This window comes from Candoia aspera, chromosome 1 (assembly GCF_035149785.1).
Source record: "Candoia aspera isolate rCanAsp1 chromosome 1, rCanAsp1.hap2, whole genome shotgun sequence".
NCBI lineage: Eukaryota > Metazoa > Chordata > Lepidosauria > Squamata > Boidae > Candoia > Candoia aspera.
This window is the reverse complement of record NC_086153.1, coordinates 34,293,447-34,316,258: the sequence shown is the minus strand read 5'-3', so window position 1 is coordinate 34,316,258 and position 22,812 is coordinate 34,293,447. Positions and strand designations below refer to the sequence as shown.

Here is a 22,812-nt window from a genome sequence, read left to right as displayed (position 1 = left end):
AATGATAATGATAATGATGGATAGGAAAGAAAGAACAGTGGATGAGGAATCCATCAATCAGTCTAATTCAATAATTAACTGATGTCTGAATCTCCACATGCTACAGTGGACATGCATGGTTTTAAAGGACTGGAATCAAATCTTCTCTAGTGCCTGAAGCTCACTCAGTGGACAGTCTTGTTCCAGTTACCCATTCAAAGCTTAACCTTCATAGGATTTGTGACAGTAAAATGGGATGGTCCTGTATATCCTTCCATGAAGGACAGGAGGATAAATATAAAACAGTGACACAAAAATATAGAGGGAATATCTTAGTTATAGCCTGATAATATTATTTCTAAATTAAAAGCAATCACAGCATTCATAAAGAAACTAGGAAATGATTTAGGGTTCCTTATGATGACATTTCAGCAATGGCTTTTTGAGAGCGAGACAGCTTTACTTGCATGTAGATATGATCATGTTCTCATATAAGCAAGAAGTGAAAGATCAGAGTTTGACATTTATAAACCAGACATGTATCACTTTATAATAACACAAAAGTAGAAAAGCTGGATTGTCATACAGAAAAGTCTCTCAGTTTCATGGCAATGATATATATCAAGATGTCACATCAAGAGTTTTTTCTGCACCATTAATACATTCATAACTAGGAGTACACATTTATATTACATCAGTGGCATGAATGCTACAACTATATCACAACTTGATCTGCTATGATGTAAATGGAAGTAATGCCAAGTTACATGGTGAAAATAACACTGCTGGTTACTCTGAATACCTCGATTTCTAATAAACTAAGAAAATATGGTGGAAAGAACATCTCTATCCTAGTGAAGTTTAGGATAGATTAGATTAGATTAGATTATTGCAATGCTGCAGTAACTTCCACACCTCTGGCAAAATGTGAAAAATAAGCACACATAAACTGACAAATAACAAAGTAACATGTCCATCCCATGGTGGTTGTGTAGCCAGAAGTGGGTACAAAAACAGTTTTAATAATAATTAAATAATATTTTTTATGTTTGGAAACATTAAAACAAATAGCAATATGGATGCAAAATTACTACAACAATTAGTTCATGCCTTTTGAGATATGATAATGGAGGCTTCTAGACAATGAGCAAAGAAATGTGGAATAATATATTAGTCACTGGGTTAGATCAGTGAGGCATATGGATTAAAACAATTTACACATGACCAGTATAAATTATTTCAGAACAAAATTCCTAAGTGTGATTAAGTGTGACTCATTTTGGGGCATGATGCTGCATTTAGGTTGCATTGAATAAAATAATGTAATGAACACATGAGATAATTGATCCATTCTTTCTATAAAAGAGGTGATAAGAACTTCAAAGAGAACACACATACTCAAGTTTATTGCATAGGTGAGACAAGGAGAAAGTCAATGCTAATTTCTATTGAGACAATGTTGAAAATTATACTGGAAGACGGTCCTAGTACTGAACCATTCCTTATTACTAAAGTAGACTCAATAAAACAAAGGATAATTCCCCAAGATATTATTCCAATCTGATCCCTGATTTGTGAAGACTTCCAGGGTAGAAATGGCGAACTGAAGCCGACAACTGCAGCAGAATGAAGAGCCAGCAAGTAGACTGACTCTTTGTAATACCTCTCTGGACAAAAAGAGGACTTGAGATTGCCCACAAATGCTCCATTCAGTAGCTTCTAATGAGGAGACTGCAAGATAGTGGTCTCCAGTGGGTTTAAAGCTCTGGGAGATGAGGGAATATACATCTTTGCTCAATCTGCAGTCAGCGCCTTTTCAAAGGACACTGGGTTTGCATACTTCCTTTTCTAATCATTTTCAGAAATTACATTAACTGCTTTTCAGTTATTAGGAACCTTTGGATTGACATGTTTTACAGCACTGGGTGAGTGTCCTTCAATCCTTAGCCAAAAAAAGAAAAGTTTAAGGACATTTTTTTTTCCTTTTGGAATAAACAGCAAAATGGTGATCAGGACTTTGATTTTGGAAAGTTACAAACAGACTAAGGGTCCAGATTGATTTGAAATACGATTTTGGAATTAATTATAATTCATCCTTCACATGAGAAAATACTTTTGTTTTGAATTCTCTTTAAAAAAAAAGATAAGATGAGTTTTTGAAGGTTGGACACTAGAGCGAACCAGAACTGTAAAGATTACAATTAAAGGAGAAGAACATTAAATTTGACCTACTAAAACAGAATGAAGCAAAATATTTTACTGAAGGATAATTTTGAACAATGGACCCAGAGGTTAATTTTAAAAGTGTCTGCCATTATAGATCAACTGTGTTTAAAAGATGTTATGGAAGAGGAACACATTTTACTGGACAAGACTAAGACTGATGTGAAAGTGGATTTATTGCATTGAACAGGATACAAGAATTATATGGAAAAACATTGAACATGATGTGAAAGTGGATTTATTACATTGAACAGAATACAAGAATTATATGGAAAAAGATGCTACACTGGACATACAAATGAAACCAGCTGATGTCTTAATAATTAAAAGGAATATACAAATAACAAGAGAGTGATCTGGATAACTTTCCTACACTGGATTTACAAAAGACACTTGTTACAGCTTTGAAGAATTTTGTGAGAAGGAACAAAGAAGAAATGAAAAGAAATCAAGTTTTTTTTTTTACTTCCGGTGGGGAAATGGCAGACCGAGCAGCTGTGCCCGTGGGCTTAGCAGGAGGAGTTGACAATGCGGCAATTCTGGGGGGCTCAGGCAGGTTTTCCTGAAGCCCAGGAGTGTTCTCCGGATAAAGGAAAACACCTGGAATCACCCCATCTGTCCTCCAAATGGCTGCTTGCAGCCAGAAGATCACAAACAGTGTTTCACATTTGACTGGTAAGAGCTAGCAGGGAGGAGGGGCTTTTTAAAGTTTTGGACTTCATTTTCCTTCCAAATATAAAGGATATAAAGGAGGATTGAGAGTAAACAATTGTCTTCCTGTTATTATTTTTCTATCAAATTTGAAGATATTAGCATTTTCTCACACGTTGAATTGGCTGATTTGAACCTTCAGCTTTCTGTTTCTATTTTCCCATGAGAACTGTCTGCCTATTTCACCCTTCCTTGTGTAAATACATTCCAAAACTTTTCTATATCTTCGACTTTCACTAGTTAAGCTCCTGGGGGCATTATAATCTACTGCATGAGACATGGAAGATTTTCTTCCACTAAGATTTTAAACAGATTTCTTCTGACCTCTACCAAGCTTTTATGCAAGATATTCAGGACATTGTGGAAAATATGAGGTCTAAAATGTGCCATCAGGTTGGGGATGTGATGAATGAAATTGAGGAATTCGACAGTGATAGAAATGTTTCTTCTAAGAGTGAGACTGGGATTTCTATTGAGATGATGGATTAAGATTGGATAGTGGAGTTGGAGATATTTAAGGGAGAGGGAGATTTACAAGCAATAAGTGAAACTGACATTCTGGTGGAATGCCATGAAAAAGAATGGGTCATTATGTATGGGAGATTTTTTGAAGAGAAGCTGGAATTTTTGAGGGGGGCAGTTGGGCTGTTTGATTTTTTCAAGAGAAAATCTCTGTGCAGATTGTGGGGATATGTAAATGCTCTGGTTTATTTTGAAGTGGGATAAGGGTTAAAGAATGTTTATCTGGATTGCTTTAAGGGTTCAACTGATGTTATTTGCTTTTAAGGATTTGGATTAAAATTATTAGGGTATAAAATGTTTATTTGGATGGTTTTAAGGATTTGATTTAAGGCTACTGTTCTGAATCTTTTGCTTGTGTTTATTAAGATTAAGATTATTAAAACTGTTGTACTATTAAGTATAATGGCAGACAATTTATGTGCTTTTTAGTTTCATTCTTATTATAGTAGACAGAAATGTATAGAGTAGTAGTAGGAAGGGAACACTTAAATAAGTGTTACCTTTTGTGGGGGAAGTTATTTAGGAGGTCTATATGAATTTTTTTCCTTTATTTTAATATAAGGAGGGGAGAAACTGTACTTATTGATTTTTATAATGTGCTAAAGTGGAATGATTTATAGAAGTAATCTGTTTTTTGTTTAATATAGAGTAAGAGATTGATTATGGAAAATCCTTATATATCCTAGCTGTTAAAAGTCAGAAGTCACATCTTTTTGTAATTTTGAAAAAAAAAAAATCTCTTGTGTTTTTACACCTTTTTAGTTCTTTTTTCTTTTCTTTTTTTGAAGTTTTTTTTTTTTTGTAGCTTTTATCCTTGTCTTGAACTTAATAAAATTCTTTAAAAAAAAAAAGAAATCAAGTTTTAGGAGATTATTTGAAGGGACTAAAGATCAAGATTGTTAAAAGTAAAAGGAAGGAATATAAAGTTGGTTTATTCAATCAAGGTAAAAATAGATAAGTTATTATATTTGGTAACCCTTAATGGACTTTTGCTGATCAGGACTGAATGATAAGTCTTTAAGGATTTGTCTATATATAAGAGATGGGGTATGGGGAGAAGAGATCATTTGTTGTGTTTTAAGAGAAGGTGATAAGTTATCAAAATTGTTTATACTTGTGATGAAGTGGGAAGTAATTTCTTTATATATTTATTTTCTTTTTCTTTACTGTATTCTTTTTTCTTTTCTGATTTTCTTTCTATTTTTTCTTTTTTTCTGTTCTGCACTATTTTTTCTTTTTATTCTTTTATTTCTTTTAGTTTGTATTAGTTTTTATATTTTTAATTGTAATTTTTAATAAAATTACTATAAAAAAAGAGAAAATGCTGATCCCTAACTATATAATACTCCTTGACTATATCTACCTTTACCATCGCAGTGCACACTATGTCATTCCTTCCCTTGAAAAGTATATAGAAATTTCAAATGGTACAAAATATGGCAGCTAGATTGCCAGCTAGTGCAAGGTACAGGGGTCCTATGATGCCAGTACTGAAAGAACTGTGCTAGTTGCCAACTCTTATTACAAGCCAACTCTTATTAAGATGCTGGCATTAATCTTCAAAAGTCTGAACATCTTAGGGTCTGGCTTTCTGAGGGACCACTTCTATGACAAATCAGCTGAGGCATTAAGATGGTTAATGCCTGGTTAATACCTCTGCTTGAGGCCGTCTCAGGGCTGGTGGTGGAGTTCCCCGGGCTCATGGTTCTGGGGGACTTCAACCTGCCATCCCTGGGGTGTGCCTCGGAGGCAGCTCAGGAGTTCATGGCTACCATGGCAGCCATGGGCCTGTCCCAGATAATTTGGGACCCAACTCGAGACAGTGGCCTCACCCCGGATTTGGTTTTCTTGTCAGAGCAGTGGCAATGTGATCTGAGGGGAGAGTTACAGTTGTCCCCTTTGTCATGGTCAGACCATACCCTGGTGGCCCTGAGATTCTCTTATGCCACTCCCCTCTGCAGGGAGGCAGGACCCATTTGATTGGTCAGCCCCTGGTGACTGATGGACCCAGTAGGGTTTCAGAGGGAGCTGGGGGTTATACCCGGTGATCTGCTGCATGGTCCAGCGGAGGCCCTAGCTGCAGCCTGGAATAGGGAGGCGGCCAGGGCCTTGCACAGGATTGCACCTGTGCAGCCTCTCTTGTCCCATCAAACCCGGCACTCCCCGTGGTTTACGGAGGAGTTGAGGGTTCTGAAGAGGATTAAGAGATGCCTAGAGCACCGCTAGAGGAAGACAAAGACTGAATTTGACCGAACACAGGTAAGAGCCGCTATTAAGGCCTACCTTGTGGTGATATAAGCGACGAAATGTCAATACTTCTCCACTCTTATTGCGTCCGCAAAATGCCGCCTGACGGCCCTGTTTAACATCACTCAATCCCTTTGGGGGAAGGTGGGTTCAGTGACCCACCTACAGGGCCATGCAGAGGAATTTGCTGAGCATCTGCAGGACAAAATCACTCGGATCCGCTCCAAGTTGGACTCCAGGCGTGAGGCTTTGTCTGGAGAGGTACCAGGGGAATGGGCTTACCCAGTTATCTGGGAGCGGTTTGATCCCGTTGGACCTGAGGAAGTGGACAGGATCCTATGGAGAGTAAATGCCACCACATGCCATCTAGACCCGTGCCCCTCCTGGCTAGTAAAAGCAGCCCAGGAAGTGACATGTGGTTGGGTCCATGCAATGGTTAATACATCCTTGGGAGAGGGGGTGTTTCTGGCGACCTTTAAAGAGGCATTGGTGCACCCCCTCCTCAAGAAGCCATCGCTGGACCCTACTGTTCTGGACAATTTCCGTCCAGTCTCCCACCTCCCCTTTTTGGGAAGGTGGTTGAGAAAGTGGTCGCTTTGCAGCTCCAGAGGGTCCTGGATGAAAGGGATTATCTAGACCTCTTTCAGTCAGGTTTCAGGACCAGTTATGGGATGGAAACGGCATTGGTCGCACTTATGGATGATCTCTGGTGGGAGCGGGATGGAGATGGTACATCCATCCTCGCTCTCCTTGATCTCTCAGCGGCCGTCAATACCATCGACCATGGTATCCTTTTGGGGTGGCTCAGGGAGTTGGGGGTGGGCGGCGTAGTTTTACGCTGGTTCACCTCCTTCCTCCAGGGCCAATCCCACTCGGTGTTGATAGGGGAGGAGAGATCAGCCTCACAGCCCCTTCTTTGTGGGGTGCCACAGGGATCAGTAGTCTCCCCTCTCCTTTTTAACATCTACATGAAACCACTGGGCGAGATCCTCCATCACCATGGGATGAGGTATCATCAGTATGCTGATGATACTCAATTGTATATCTCCATCCCGGGTGAAGTAAGTGATGCCATGACTACCCTCTCTGAGTGTCTGGGGGCTGTGGGGGCCTGGATGGGGAACAACAGGCTTCAACTGAACCCTGGTAAGACCAAGTGGCTGTGGGTTAATGGTTCTTCTATATCTGGGACATTAACATCTCTGGTTCTGGACAGGGTTGCACTGCCCCAGACAGACCCGGTGTGTAACTTGGGGGTCCTCCTGGACTCATGGCTTCTGCTCAAAGAGCAGGTGGCAGCCTTGGCCAGGAGAGCCTTTGTGTAGCTATGTGCTGTGCACCAGTTACGCCCCTTCCAGGACCGGGAGGCCCTTCGAACAGTCACTCATACCCTTGTTATCTCTCATATAGACTATTGCAATGCGTTCTACATGGGGCTACCCTTGAAAAGTATCCAGAAGCTCCAGCTGGTCCAGAATGCAGCTGCGCAAGCTGTTTTTGGTGCCCCCAGAAGGGCACATGTAACACCACTGCTGCCCGAGCGGCATTGGGTACCAGTTTGCTTCCAGGTCCAATTCAAGGTGTTGGTTATTACCTTTAAAGCCCTACATGGCATGGGGCCAGGTTACCTGAGGGACCGTCTCTTCCCCATTACATCAACCCATCCCACCTGATCATGCAGAGAGGGCATGCTGCGGACTCCGTCTGTAAGAGAATTTCATCTGGCGGGGTCCAGGAAGTGGGCCTTCTCTGCAGTAGCTCCTGCCCTGTGGAATATGCTGCCCCTAGAGGTGAGATCGGCCCCATTGCTCCTGGCCTTTCGGCGGAGTCTGAAGACCTGGTTCTGCCACCTCCCTTGGGGTGGAGAGGGGAATAGATCTACATGGGGATGGTTGCTATAGACCACTCCTCCCACACTTGGACTGTTTTAGATTCTTCACCACCTGGATTCTTTATTTTTACCTTTATTTATATTATTTATTATTGTATTTTATTCTGTGTATTTTATGGTTATTGTTTTAAATTGATTGTTGTAAACCGCCCAGAGTCCCCCAATGGGAGGAGATGGGCAGGGACAAATTAGATAAATAAATAAAATAAATAAAGATCCCAAGAGAGAATCTTCTGAATATTCTTCTACTATCCCAGGCAATCTGTCTCAGGTTGTAGGACACACTATCTTTAGGAGCTGTGTTTATTCTCCACTCTCTCTGGGATTATAAGAGCAACTCAGATACCTGCACCAGATTTCTAATCTTTAACTGATTTTCTATTGTTTTAAACTTGCATTTTTGAATAATTACTTTTTGTAATTCACATATTATTGTTAACTGCTTTGAGTGGTAAAACTCAATTGAAATATGGGATATAATTATATAATAATATAATAATGTATAAATAAAATAGTCAAAGTACAGAATTAAATTCCTTTCATAAGAGGAAATTCCCCCAAGTGTTACTCTGAATGTAGATCTTACATTTTTATGCCTAAACCATAGAAAAAGTCAAATATGCCCTGCAGATTTTACATGTGTATGTGTATTACACACACACAAACACAAATATATGTAACATAAGTACATTTGACTGCACAAAGTGTTATCTAACAGGTTGAATATAATGATGATACTTTACAGCTGGTTATTTTCAGTGCTTGCTAAAATGCAAACATTTGAGAGATGCCAGAAAATATTGAATGAAAATGTCACATCAGAAACATTTTATTTTAAATTTAAGATATGAAATTCAGTACTTGAATTAGTTATTCTGGAGAGTTGGACATACATTTTGAATACTTGTAAATATTTGTTTCAGCTCAAATTTATAGTGATTTACTTCTACTGAAACATAGTAAGAATAAACTGATAAAAAGTCAGAAATCAGAAAATGGTAAAAGAGAAATTGGACCATTACATGCAATCAACAGTTTTATTTGCTTATCCTCAGTTATGGGATTCAGATTACCTTCTTTCAAAATTTTTCCCAGATGATGTATTAACTGGAACTTACATTTTCTTTGTGACTCAGCCATCCTATCTTGGGCAAAACAGATGTGATGTCCAATTTGACCATGGATAATACACCTGACCATGGAAGTATTTCACACCCTTTCCCTTAACGTATCAAAATGTTCGGCATGTTAAATGCTCCATCTGCATGCAGACTTCATATTCTGATTTTGCACCTACTTAGACCATTATTGATGTCTTAAATGTATACCTTAATGTACTAACATATGTGATACACACTAGAAAACATTCTATCACAATCACAGTCACATCCACTTCAGCTCTTACACAAAAAGCATACATATTTTCATTTTTTATAGATATCTTCTGAACAATTTGTTCCTTCCATGAGAAGGAAGAATGGAATATCCCACAAGGAATCTAATTTCAATACATTTCAACAGATTAAAATGGTTCTACAGAACAGTTGTCATCAACAACCAAAGTTGTTTATTGTGTCCATGGCAAACTGTCCTTTCTTTTATACTTAAGATTAACATTATGTCCCTTCTTGAATAACATATTTATTTATTTATTAAATTTATATCCCACTGCAATCTCATGACTCTCAGTGACGTACAACATATGAAATAATAAAACACCCACAGTAAGATTTTATTACAAACAAAAAAGATAATTAAAATAAATTTTAAAAATCAAGAAGCACATAACATAATAGTGAAAATAAAAATTAAAGATGGTGCAGTAAGCGAGAAATATTGGAATGATATCCAGAAAAGCTCAGTTTTAATAAGCTTCTGAAAGCCATGAAAGGAGGGGACCCTGATCTCCACATGCAGATACAGTTCTGAGATTTTTTTTTTTAAAAAAACCTTTGAAATTGTATTTTCTGTAATCCAGGCTTTTATTTAAAGTACCACTATTTATGTTTTCAAAATGTTTTTCACTTTAAAATATTATTAATATAGTGTAATTAGAATTATATTAGCAGTTAGGTTAAAGAACTTCAGTCAAAAAGTATTTGGAAAGATGTTTTTTTCTTGTTATTGTTAGCCATTTGTTGTTTGTTTTCTTATGGAAATATCATAAAAAGTTATAATTCACACTTTACCCATTGCAAGAAGGCAAATGGAGGAGAATATTGCAAATAAACATTTGTTTTTCCTTGTGAATAAGCAATTTTAGATTTTGAGTGTTCCAAAGCAAAAATCCAGAGTACCATTGGCAGTAATTCAATATGTACTCCTTTCCCCTCCCATTAAACCTACTAAGTGCCACTGAGGTGAACTACAATTGTGTTACAGTATGTTTGATGCATGGAAAGTCAAAGCATAGTTTAGTTAAGGTTAGTATCTTTCAACTTTATTATCACTGGAATTGGTAAGATCACTTTTAAAATTCTTCCATTCAAACTGGTGTAATTAGGTTCAACTTTGTCATGCCCTTGGTCATTTATTTGTATATTTATGTACACTGACTATGTAAAAGCTGCAACATTTAACATCCTTCCCCAAAAGGAAAAATAAAATCTATTGTACTTACTATAGAATGTTTGGGAGATCCATAGACTCAAAATAAAATCACAGTCCACAATCCTCTTTCAGAACATAGAATCTTAATCCAAATAATATCAGAAAGATTAAAAACTTATTATCAGTTCACCCAGTAAAAATGATGCAAGACATATAATAAAAACAATATACCTTAGGATGAAAAAGAAACCGTTACACAAATACAACCTTTAATAGTATTAAAAACATTAATTGAAGTTTTCATTTTTTAGTACTAATAAGCAAAATGTATTAGTGAAAGGAACTTGGAACTCAGAGAAAACTCTTAATTTGGGAGAACAATTTTTGAATTCTAATCTGGAAGTCATTATGTAGCTGTTTTGGGTTTAAGTATGTTGTAATAGGAAGTCAAAAATAAAAGATTAAACTTCTTTGTTTTAAGAATGAGAAGTACAATTAAAGATTAAGTTACTTTAAACATCTTCTAAACATATTTTAAACTTCTAGACTAAGGATATGCCAACATGTAGGTGCATTTTAATAAATACAGTCAAAAAGCAATTGATTGGTTATATAATAACAATAAAAAATACCCATCCCTCACTCCACTAAAATAATAATAATAATAATAACAACAACAACTTGATTGTTTAGCAATCCTGAAATATTTTTTCCTAAAGGAAAACCTCCATATCTGCTTTCATTAATACCCTAAAATTGACTTGAAACTTGGGAGAAAAATCCCTACCAGCTTCCTTGAAATCTTCTAAAGCATTATTTGGGGTTGGAGAGGGGTCAAGGCAGGGCTTTATGTGAGGGTTTCTTTTTGCACCCATGAAAATTTTCCCAAAGTACCCCCCACATGGAAGTCATTTTATTATGCAAAAATGATATGCAGAATGTTATATAATCTAAAGTTTGCAAGTACTGCATAATGGAGGAATAATAAATTTAAAAATTTTGAATAGGCACTTACTGGAATTACAGTTAATCCTGATACAGTCTAGATGGGGAAGAATAGATGAGAAATGAAAATTTATCCTTCAAAGTATTAGCTGCAGACATCCAGTAAAATCACATTCCACCCTTCCGGGGACAGACACATGCAAACATGGCCACTATATGTGTTTTGATTCTTTCTGTATTGCCAGAGAATGCAGTTATATGGTGATAAGACTTTAGAAGTAGAAGAAGTGATAATAGGGTAACAAAAAAATGGCCAATTTCAAACAAAGCTACATGGTGACAAATCTAAGTGAGAAAAATAGTTTGTGGCAATTGTTCCAGTCAGTGGATTTAAGCTGGCTGCAACATTCACTCCCATATATGAAAGAACAGAGAGATCTCCATTTTAATTTCAAAAAAGTGCTCCGTCACAATGGGGAATAGTGCTCGCCAAAGCTAAAATCGCACATTCTGGGCCACTGATATTACCTCAGAGGAAGATACAGTTTTTAAAACTTAAAATAGCAACCTGCCACATTTAAACTATTTTAGATTGCTTCTCAATTTCTGGAATATCTGTAGCTCCATTTAAACAATTCAGTAAATAACTGGAAAGTGATTCCTTCATGTAATCTTTATTTTGAAAAAATGTAATTATTCTGAATCAAATCTATGATTGATGGTTTGCTTTTCGTCTGTTTTCCCACACGTAAGCATTTTGAGTCTCAGGATGAACAGGGCTTGTGAAGAGAAAGCTGTTGCTCTTGTTCAATTGCTTCTGTATTTATACTGTACTAGATTTTCTATGGACGAATTATTTATGCTCAAATGATCAGCATTTTAATTATTCCTCTTCAAGGTCTTTGAGGATTTATAGGCATTTAAAGAAAAAAAGCTTAGATTTTGTTTCCATGTAGCTGAGTTTGTCATGTGTCGTCAACCGCATCAGAAAAGTGGTTGCAAACAGCCAAGGAACATCACCTACGTGCCTCTGTCTACAGAAAGCTCTCTTGAAAGAGCCCCCATCTCATCCTCAGCCCCCTGCCATTTTCTCAACTCAAACTATTCAGCAGCTTGCAGTAACTGAAGATTGTCACAAGAGGGCTCTATGTAAAATGTAGAATTCCCTACTGCAAAACCTCCTTATCGTCATCAAAATTCACCCACCCAGCTTTCCTCAGAAATGGGGTTTGAATATATAAAGTGTCCTATTAGTTTTTTTTTTTTTTTTTTTCAAATTGAAAGTGGAATCACCTCAGACTTAGTCTTTAAACATGCTGTATGAAAGGTCTGGAAAATAATCTCAGAAAATGAAGCTCTTCTAGGAAACCCATATGAGCTTTGTGAATGAAAAAAGGAGTGATTGCTTCAAACAAGCCTAGAAAGCATGACTTTAGTTCTGCAGAAGAGTTTATGTGGTTTGTGTTCACATGGCTGTTTGCTGAGGGCCGCAGACTTTGGGCATTGAAGGGTTGTGTTATTGTGACACACAGAAAAACCAATATGAAGTTTGTGGGGGCATTTTTAAGGAGCAACAGAAAGCAGGGAGGAGAGATGGTTTTGGTTACATAGAATGACAGACTGCTATAGAGAGAAGACCATGGCAGACAAACATATCACTTGTAATTGTGGTATAAGTTTGCAAGACATCTTATTTCTGTACTTTTGTGTACATTTTACATGAACTACAGTGTATTGGAAATAGCTAGAAATAGTAGAAATTATAATCAGGATGGCTCTGACATATTTCTGAAAATTTTGAGGATAGACTTTGTTTCCACAAGCTTAGGTGTGATTTCTGACTCCGGGCCACGCAGGGAAGCCAGGAGCTTTTGCTTTTTTTTTACCACTCCGAGCCTATCATCATCCGTGACTTTGACAATACATGATATTCCCACAGAGCATTAGCTTCTTCACTGATTGTGTAATTGGGGAGAGATTGCCAAATGCAACACAGACCCAGGAATAGAGCTTTTCAGGGACTGAAGTGGAGGTTGGCACTGCATAGGCATTTCTTCTACCTTGTGCCAAAGAAAGACTGGATCAAGATCCATTTCTAGCAATATGGAAATATCTATCGTAATAAATCGTTTTTAGGTACAATCTTCGCAAAACCAAATCCCCCATTAATACCACTGATGTGCTGGTCTTCTCTTTTTAGAACAGACTGCAGCTCAAAATTAATCATAGTGAATTGTGAAGGAATGCCAAAAATAAAAGAATATAAAACCCAAATAAATAAATAATGGAATACATATTGCAAATACACACATACATATGCATACACACACACACACATATATACATACATATACATATCTATATCTGTATCTAGATAGACAGATAGATAGATATAGATATGCACACAAATTGCTTATATAAAAGGCAGGTTATTTTCAGTATCAAACAGGCTGTTGAATTGATGCTAGCAGGCAAAGACAAAAAAGGATGTTTGAAATGTAAATTTTAGGATGGAGTGGGGGAAGAATGTTACCTAGGTTGACTGTAAGCTTAACTCGTCCTGCATCCAGCTCTAAACGCAGCGTATCAGCGGATTCCCTTGACGTTGTGGCCATCAGAATGCCATACGCTCTCTGAGACCTGAACCGTAAGGACACATCTTCTGCCTCTGTGTGCATCACCACAGGGAGCTGTATTTTCATAAACATGCTTCCATCATAGCTTAGAACAGTTGCCTCTAAAAATGTACAAGCAGAAAAATGGTAAGGAACTTACAATCCTGGATTTCTGCAGGGTGAAAAGCATGCAGGAAATGCCAAGAGCTGCATCACAATATACTAAGCCAGGTTTACAAAACTTGCGATGCACCAAGGTGAACATATTCTACCAGCTATAGAGGGTGGAATACAAAGCGCATAATAAATCTCTGTTTCCAAGTGCATTCCTGGACTCTGTAAATAGGAGGCATGAGAAGAACCAGGCAATCTGCATTATAAAAACGGCAGGCCCTGATTAACCTGATGGATTGCCATTTCTGTAGGATTTATTTTTAAGCTCTGCCCAGAATGTAAAGGAATGGTAACACCAATAACTTCACAAAAAAAACAACAACAGCAGCAGTAACATAACAATTACAATATGAAAGATATATTTTGGTTTCCCTTTCCAGTGCCTGCTTAACAATATTCTATCCTGTTGTCCATACATGATTCCACAGCAATTCATACATTTACTTTGTTTCTAAACAAAATCCATTTTATCACCTAAGGATAGATTGTCGAGTATTCTATCTTTTTTAAATACTGCATTTGTCTATTACTTATCATCTACTAATATAAGATAAACATCACAAGATTATTTATTCGTTTAGTTAAAACTAAGATGGGCAAAGATAGCTACCGAAATCTTTTTCTGAGGCTTCTGAGGCTTCTGAGGCTCGAGAGTCCTGGCTTACTGAACTAACTTATTTTGGTGATACAATTTCCTAACATATGAAGGTGACAAGCACACAAAAACACATCGCAACACAATTAAAAACAATTGAGGGGAGGGGAGGGGAGGGGAGGGGAGGGGAGAGGAGAGGAATCCAGGCCTGCACACATGTATAATATGGCCTTGGCCATTCCGTGTCATTCTCTATTTATCTATTGGCCTCCCCCAAAACAAACATTAAAAAAAAAATCATTTCACAAGCCCCAAAGCCTGGTTAACAAGGATACATGCCACCATTTTATATACCACCACCACCCAAATCATGAGAATCACAAGGCTTCAATCAGTCTTAGGTTTATCATAGGAATAGGCATCTTTTTTTATTATGGACAACACCACCTTTTCCTTCTTCTCAAAAATATTGCTGTGGCCACAAATGGATACAGGGTATGTCCATGAATACGATGGTGTTACTGGGTGGGCATGGCCAAACATTTTCATGCATTTGGGAGGCAGTGTTGAGATTCTGGTCAAAAAGGATGTGTTGTGCCTCATAGAGGCTGATCCTATCCATTGTAACCATGAATGTAGGGGAAATGTGTAAAAAACTTATGCTGCCAAAAATAGGCCATGTTGCTGCTGAATTTCAGCTACACAATCTCAGGGCACTCTGGCACAATAGATTGGGGATTGGGACTGCTTGTAGATTGCCCATCTTTAGTTTATAATGCTGTTGAAACCTGGCATGGGATTTATGGAAACCAGATTGTAAATCTGCAGCAGTCCTCCATATCTGGACAGTGCGGTAAGCCTAAATTTTTTGTTAAAGAGCCACACACAATGGTAAATTAAATAGTGGTGTGCATATTTGCTTCTTCTTGTTTTGTTTTATGTTCCCCCCGCCCCTTTGGCTTAGGCATCAGTTTATGCTCAGCCACGTGTTTTAGATACTTTCCTCTTACTATCTCACTGCCTCAGCAGAGAGCCAGTTTGGTCTAGTGGTTAAGGTTCTGGACTAGAAACCAGGAATCTGTGAGTTCTAGTCCTGCTTTAGGATTGAAAGCCGGCTGGGTGACCTTGGGCCAGTCACTTTCTGTCAGCCCAACTCAGTGCAATGTAGACTACCCTCCTCGTGGTGCACCCCGGCAATGGTTAAATAGTCTACACATCTGGCTGCTGGACCTCAGAAGAAGGTCCAGCATGAACACCGAACTGCTATGCCATACAATTAAAAGAAAAAAACTGCCTCAGCAATAATACTGTAGTTGATGATAATGTCCTGGAGTGGTTATAGATTCTGAAACAACTCCATCCTTTTTGGTGTTCTGGTCACCACTCCTGAACAATGCAGATGGAGATTTAAACTTCATTCATATCAAGTGATATATAATACAGGCTTATTGCCACTCTTATTCTCATTTCCAAAGGGACTGGAAAGCCAAACTGCAGTGGAGCAGGAAGTTATGCTCCAAACAACAGGAAAAAAAATGTTTAATAATATCTTGCTCATTGCAGCCTGTAGGGCAGGGAATAAAAGTTTTTACCATTATTTCTGCATTAGAAATGCAACAGTGTAAAGAGAAGAAATGGCTTTATTAAAGAACACAAGAGAGCAATTGTCCCTTGAGTTCTGGGTTAGGAGAGGCAGAAGGAATTATAACAATAAGTTTTTAGAAGTTTTCTCCTGGAAGTAAGTAATAGTAATTTGGGGGATTATATAAAATGATTTGCTAATGCACAGAAGAACTTTCACACAATATTGATATCCTTATGCTTCATGATGCACACCTGCAGTGACCAGTCACTTATTAGCCATCAAAGATGTTGGAATATATCTGATAGGCCACACAAGTTGTGTAAACCCATATGAACAGCATTAGGCAGTAATAAGAGAGTTCTGGAACAAGCTCTCTGGTTTGCAGTCTACTCCTACAATAGCCAGTGTGGTCTGTATGATGGTCTCATAATAAGTCCCATAGCAATTCTATTTTAGGTATCACAGAGAATATACAACCATAATGACTAGTAACAGGATGATCTTAACCTTTGTGAATTTCTTACATTCCTTTTTAAAGGAGTTCAACCTGATGGCTATCACAACATCTTTTAGTGGAAAATTCTAGAAAACAAGTCTTTACATTTGTCCAGAATCCCTATGCATTCAGCTTCACTGAATGGCACTGGATTCTAGGATTATGTGAGAAGGAGAAAAATGCCTTCCTCTTCACTACCTCCACACCTTTCACTTTTTGAAACAAATCAACATGTTCTCTTTACTCATTTTTTTTCTATATTAAAGATTATATTAAAAATCTAAACTCTTCTTCCAGGAGTGTTGCTCCATCCTTTTGATTTTGCTCCACATTTTCCAGCTCTATAATAATACCCATTTCAAAATGCCATGACCAGAACTGAAATAGTAGATTAAGTAGCTGCCAACATACATTTACATAGAGGCAATCTGTTATTGGCAGTTTTATTTTCAATTTCTTCCTCCGTATTTGTCTATATAGAATGTATCTTTTTCACAATACTAGGATATTTTCATTCACCTTTTCTTAGTAATTATAGTCCCTTTCCTAATTGGGTATAATCAGCTCAGCTCGGCAATAACTATGTAAAGTAGGCTGAGGGAGTTTCATGATTGGCACATATATCTTGTCCATAAAACTTATCCAGCCCTGTGCAGGTTATGGCCTTTGAATTAATGAGGCTGACAATTCTGGGTTGAAAAAAATCTGGTTAATCACCAGATGGCAGTATCTGAGGTTTTACAATCCAATTCTGAATGAATGAATGAATGAATGAATGCGTGTGTGTGTATCTCTCTCTCTCTTTGTATGTGTGTGTGTATATGTGTGTGTGTGTGTGTGTGCAGGGCCACAACTGGGGGGGCAACTGGGGCATGTGCCCCAGGTGCCGCGCTGGTGGGGCACCAAAATGAGCACTGGGGGGGCGCCAAAATGAGCACTGGGGGGGCACCAAAATGGGCGCGGAACCCATGTTTGCCCCGGGTGACACAGACCCTAGTTGCGGCCCTGTGTGTGTGTGTGTTTAGATAAAAATGGTGGGTTGTTGGAGTTGGGGTGCTCATTGATTTACTTGGTAACATGCTATAATGGTTTCTTTTGGGGAAGAAATTATTTCACATATTCTGTTCTGAAAGATGCATCATTTTTGTTAAATACTAATGTTCTTTTTAATATTATTTTATTTGAAATCTAACAGAAGACACCAGAAATGAATGCTGTGTGTGTGTGTGTGTGTGTGTTTTCTGCAAATAAATACATAATAAATGCTACAAGGCTGGAAGGATATCCCTTTAGTATGCACAATGGTCTGCACAGGTGTTTTGTCACTTGAAATCCAGTTAAAAGCCTGTTTAGATATTTGGACTGTCCATACCAGTTTACTTGATTCCCCAGTTTTGCCTATTGTTAATAAACTGATTAGTTTGTTAATAATTACCATGATCCAATGATCACATTAACAATTGAATATTTATGGAACACTTGTTTTATTTAGCATATAAGACATGTAAGCTGTTTGATCTTTTTTTCCTCCTATTTCTTTTGCATCTAATACAAATAATAAAAAGGTGTAGGCCAAACTGAAAAATCCTGCATCTTAGTACCTCTGCTACCCCCTTATAATTTTCACTGATAAATGTCAATGTGCATATTGCCCTTTTTATTGCTGTTCTTACCCTGTTGAAAATGAACACCTGTGAAAGCTGCTGCCAAAAGGTAATCATGTACTCCACGCCCCAATAAAATATAAAAAGAAAAGCCAAATTATGCTGCCATGACATCTGTCCTGCCATCTGCTAGTGCTCCCATAAACAAACAAAGCCCATCCTCTGATTACTCTGATGTTTATACTTTTAGCATAATCTGCCACAGCTCGCAGTAGCAAAATAAAGGTAGAACATTAAAACTTCTAAGATCATAATCTTCAGCCCATTTTAGATTATAATCGACTTCAGAGACAGACAGACAGACATAGAGATAGAGAGGGAAAGACTATAAAACTGGTGATAGCTTTCTTCTCTCCACTCCCATGTGCCACTTCTTCTTTCATGAACTCTCATACATGAAAAGGGAAATTCTTTCCAGTTTCCAATAATAAAATAAAATTAAACTTGAGACACAGAGACTACTTATACCTCAATTAAAGCTAATGCAGGAAATTTGAAACTCATGTTTCAAAGCTTCAAGTGGTATCTAAAAGTTACAGCAAACAAATGACATAATTTTACCAGCAATATTAAAGCATAGTCTAAGTGAGAAATCTATAAAATGAATGATGATCAGCAGGAACCATTTCATTACAGCACCAGCTATAAAACCAAACATGGTTATATTGAACAGGTTTTTGGGAAGGTAGCTGTCTAACTGTCCTCCCAGGCTTGGAGCTAATGCTAGGAAAGATTCTCATGCAGAGCTCTTCTCAAAGACCAAATAAAGCAGTGTAATCACTGATAGTTCATTTTTTCTGCATAAATATTGCAGCTCCTGGGTCTCAAGCGAAATGTTTAATTCTATGCAAATGCCAAGAATGAAAATGCTGTCCCTTGTTATTCCCATGAAATCATTTGGAAGACTGCAGCTTGCCAAGGAAGAGTGAGTATGAATAGAACAACATTTATTTATTTGTTTGTTTGTTTGTTCGATTTCTATAGCCGCCCATCTCAGCAAGTGACTCTGGGCGGCTTACAACAATAGAACTATGAAACAGTTAAAACAATTAAAATACAAAATAAATACAAAATAAATATACATGGCTGCCAAGTAAGCAATGTATGGATGTTAATATAACCAAGAAACAAGACCATTCACACACTTGGAGCCCTGAGTGTGATGATATTATTTGCTATTCTTATGTGATATTATTTGCAGTGTTTGATGTCATCCAAATGGGGGGAAAAGGATAGAAAAGAAATAATGTTTCCTTGTGGAAACTCATCCATTTTCAGAGAATAGGAAGGCATATTGGAAAAAATCTGTCTTCCTCTTGCCCCCTGTAATATTAGCTAAATTGGTCTTCCTTGTTTCAAAGTAGTAAAAGCAGCGTATCTTTGAATGTTAGATACTGTATGGAAATAGGCAGGGGAGGGCTGCAACTTGTGAAAGTTGTACGAATTAGGAATAGTGCTCATGGTTATGACTTCTACAAATATTAGATTGGCTACTGCAGGGTCCTGAATGCTGAAGACTGGTTTTCCGCTTTGATTCAGTAGACATGTTATTTTGCTCCTGACTTAAGTTAGTTTAAAATATAACAGTGAGCATCTCCTGTAGATTTCCTTAATTATAGCCCTTGGTTCTTACACTATTCACACATTCTCATTCCATCCAACATGATTTTCCTTTATTCCTCCAGAAGGAGTTTTATTCACTGAAGTGAACACATGCTTCTGCTGCCCTTTTCATTTATTTCATGCAACATCTATAATGATGTTGTGCCTATTGGCATACTAGAAAGTTTATCAGCAGGCACACATGGGTAGTATGATAACTCCACAGCGGAGGATGGTTATATTGTGTTTTTGGAATCCCAAAAGTTGTAATCATATTAATGCATGACCATTTGGGATGCAATTATTATTGAAAAGAGGAAGAGAAATGCTTTGAGCATAACTTCCTCCAGATAGTGAAGCTCTAGGGTAGCATACAATATTCCACATGCTGAATAAATACACAGATATCTGTGGGAAAAACAGCCAGATAACACTGTGAGTACATCATATTAACATTGGTCCCATCAGCTGAAGATCTGTGTTTCAGAAAATTAAATTGGAGAAAATGCTTAAATCATTTTCCTACTTAGAGAAGAAAGATAAGCAACCTGAGAAAGAAATTCATCAGCTTATTGAAAAAAAAAACTTAGCAAATCTTTTTGTCGAGGCATTTTCTTAAACTTCTAGAGAGATTTTTTTGTTTTGTTTTACAGATTTGCATATGCTTGTTATCCTCTTTCCAGTGACTGAATGATCTGTGCAAATATTCCTTAGTTTTTGACTTGGAAAGCTACAGATTTTTCTGTTCACAGCCCTCTCTTTGCTGTCCACACTTTTGTCTTTGGAAGTGCATGGGGGAGAGGGGAGTGGAACCTCATGTGTAATAGCAGGAATTTGCCACAGGGTGGTACACCATGCCTATTTAACTGAAGAGTTTTGTAATTCAGTTGAAGTCTAGTTACAGCCCCTTTGTCAGCATGGTCCACCAGTAATAGAACAATCAAGAGACACTGGAATAACTGGATTTCTGCCAAAGGATTGCATTTTCTAAAAGAAGAAATAGCAGTTTCTTCATAGGATGTGATTTTGTTTACAGCAGCACAAATAGGAGGCTCTGCCTCAACAAGTCCTAAACAGAGAAGGTGGGATTTTTGCTCAAGCTTTCATTAACTATTGTTAAGTTAATTTGGGGGATAGGGCAAATGTGATTGCAAGTTCAAAATCATTACCTTCACTCTGAATTTATTCTGCAACATGCCATAGCTAAATCTAATTGACTACATAGGATAATCAGGATAGACTACAGTCATTGTTGTATGAGTGAACTTGTCTTTGTGCAGTAGGACTTCCTTTATATAGAACAGATTTGAAGGTTGCAAGAAAGGAGAAATGACTGCAGGAGGGAGGGACAATCCATCCCAGCAGCAGATAAAACATCATCAATGCATGTAAGTATTGCATACAATCCAACATAATCACATAATCATTAGAAAATTATTTCTAATTGCTGAGATCATAGAAAAATGATCTCTAGTTGGTTGAATATAAATAATCTTGATTTGGGGAGTATAATGTTGCTGAAGGAGTTGCCACATAGACATTCACAGCCGTGTAAGCAGCATTGGGAGTAGTTTTGACTAAAAAGCAATTCTTGTATAATAAAAATGTATGCATGGGTAGCATATATAACATAAGAACATAAGGAGTGCCCTGTTGGATCAGACCCCTGGCCCATCTAGTCCAGCAGCTTGATCTCACAGTGGCCCACCAGCTGCACAAGGAAGCTCACTAGTCTCCCAGCAGATGGCCTTCAGAGGCAGTCACTGCCATCAAGGTTAATAGCCCTTGATCTTCATGACATTCATGAATTGATCCAACACTTTTTTGAAGCCAGCCAAGCCAGCATTCATCTCATGGCACTGAATTCCAAAGTTGAATTGCATGAAAAAATACTTCATTTTGTCTGTCCTGATTCTTCTAGGATTCAATTTCATTGGGTGACCTCTAGTTGTAGTACTTTGGAAAGGGAAAAATAGCTTCTCCTTGTCCACTTTATCCATATCATGCATAATTTGGTACCCTCTCCCTTGCCTTCTTTCTAGACCAAAAGGCCACAAAAATGGCAAGTTTTCTTCATAGGGAAGCTGCCCTGCCCCTTGATCTTCTTAGTTGCCCTCCTTTGAACCTTCTCTAGTTCTGCTATATTCTTTTTGAGGGATGTCAATCAGAACTGCATACAATATTCCAGATGTGATTGCACCAATGTTTTACATAAAGAGCATTATAATACTGGCATCACTATTTCCAATATTTCCACTATTTCGGTCACTACTACCTCTGTTCCCATTCGTTTTTATGAATAGTTGGGACTTTTAGCACCAATATGCATTACTTTTCACTTGCTCACACTGAATGACATCTTTCATTTTGACACCCACTCCCCTAATATGCAGAGATCTCTTTGGAGCTCTTCACAGTCCCTTATTGTTTTTACCACTCTGAACAATTTAGTGTCATCAGCAAACTTGGCTATTCCACTAGGCACACCCAATTCCAGATCATTTATAAGTATGTTTAAAAGCACTGGTCCTAGACAGAACCCTGGGGGACCTCACTAGTTACATCTCTTCATTGTGAGAAATGTCCATTTACACCTACTCTTTGTTTTCTATTATATTTTTTAGCCAGTTGCTTATCCACAAGAGGACCTCCCCTTTTATTCCATGGCTATTAAGCTTATTGAGAATCAACTCTCACAAGCTGGTATGAGCTGGCTCCAGTGCACCGCTGATTATGCCAGAGCCTCTATTATTGCAGTTCTAAACAATAGCCAAGCTTTCTGGAGTGAGATTGCCCTTTTCACCTTCCCTTTGAGTTTCCTTTTCATCAGTCTATTCAATTCTGAGAAATACCCTTTTTTGAAGTCAAACTTGACTGTGTGGGTCATGCTATGTACGTTATCTTGTCTTTGGATGCTGAATTTTATTGCATTATGGTCACTATTCCCAATTGGTTTGACTATGTATATTTCTGTCACCAAATCTTGAGAACTACTTAAGAGTAGGTCTAGTAT

At 37.7% G+C, this 22,812-nt stretch overlaps 1 protein-coding gene across 10 annotated transcripts in view; it reads right to left on the bottom strand.

The window, feature by feature from the left end:
* The window catches only part of NRXN1 (neurexin 1), a 1,050,871-nt gene that overhangs the window by 582,407 nt on the left and 445,652 nt on the right, over window positions 1-22,812 (bottom strand). For 7 of the 10 annotated variants that reach the window (XM_063301563.1, XM_063301572.1, XM_063301615.1 and 4 more), the window contains 2 exons: window positions 13,602-13,805; window positions 11,139-11,165 (listed from right to left, as the gene is read on the bottom strand). In XM_063301563.1, the coding sequence (XP_063157633.1) occupies window positions 11,139-11,165; window positions 13,602-13,805 (231 nt within the window). The remainder of the gene's footprint in view (window positions 1-11,138; window positions 11,166-13,601; window positions 13,806-22,812) is intronic. The other 3 variants (XM_063301589.1, XM_063301606.1, XM_063301642.1) reach the window with 1 other exon arrangement.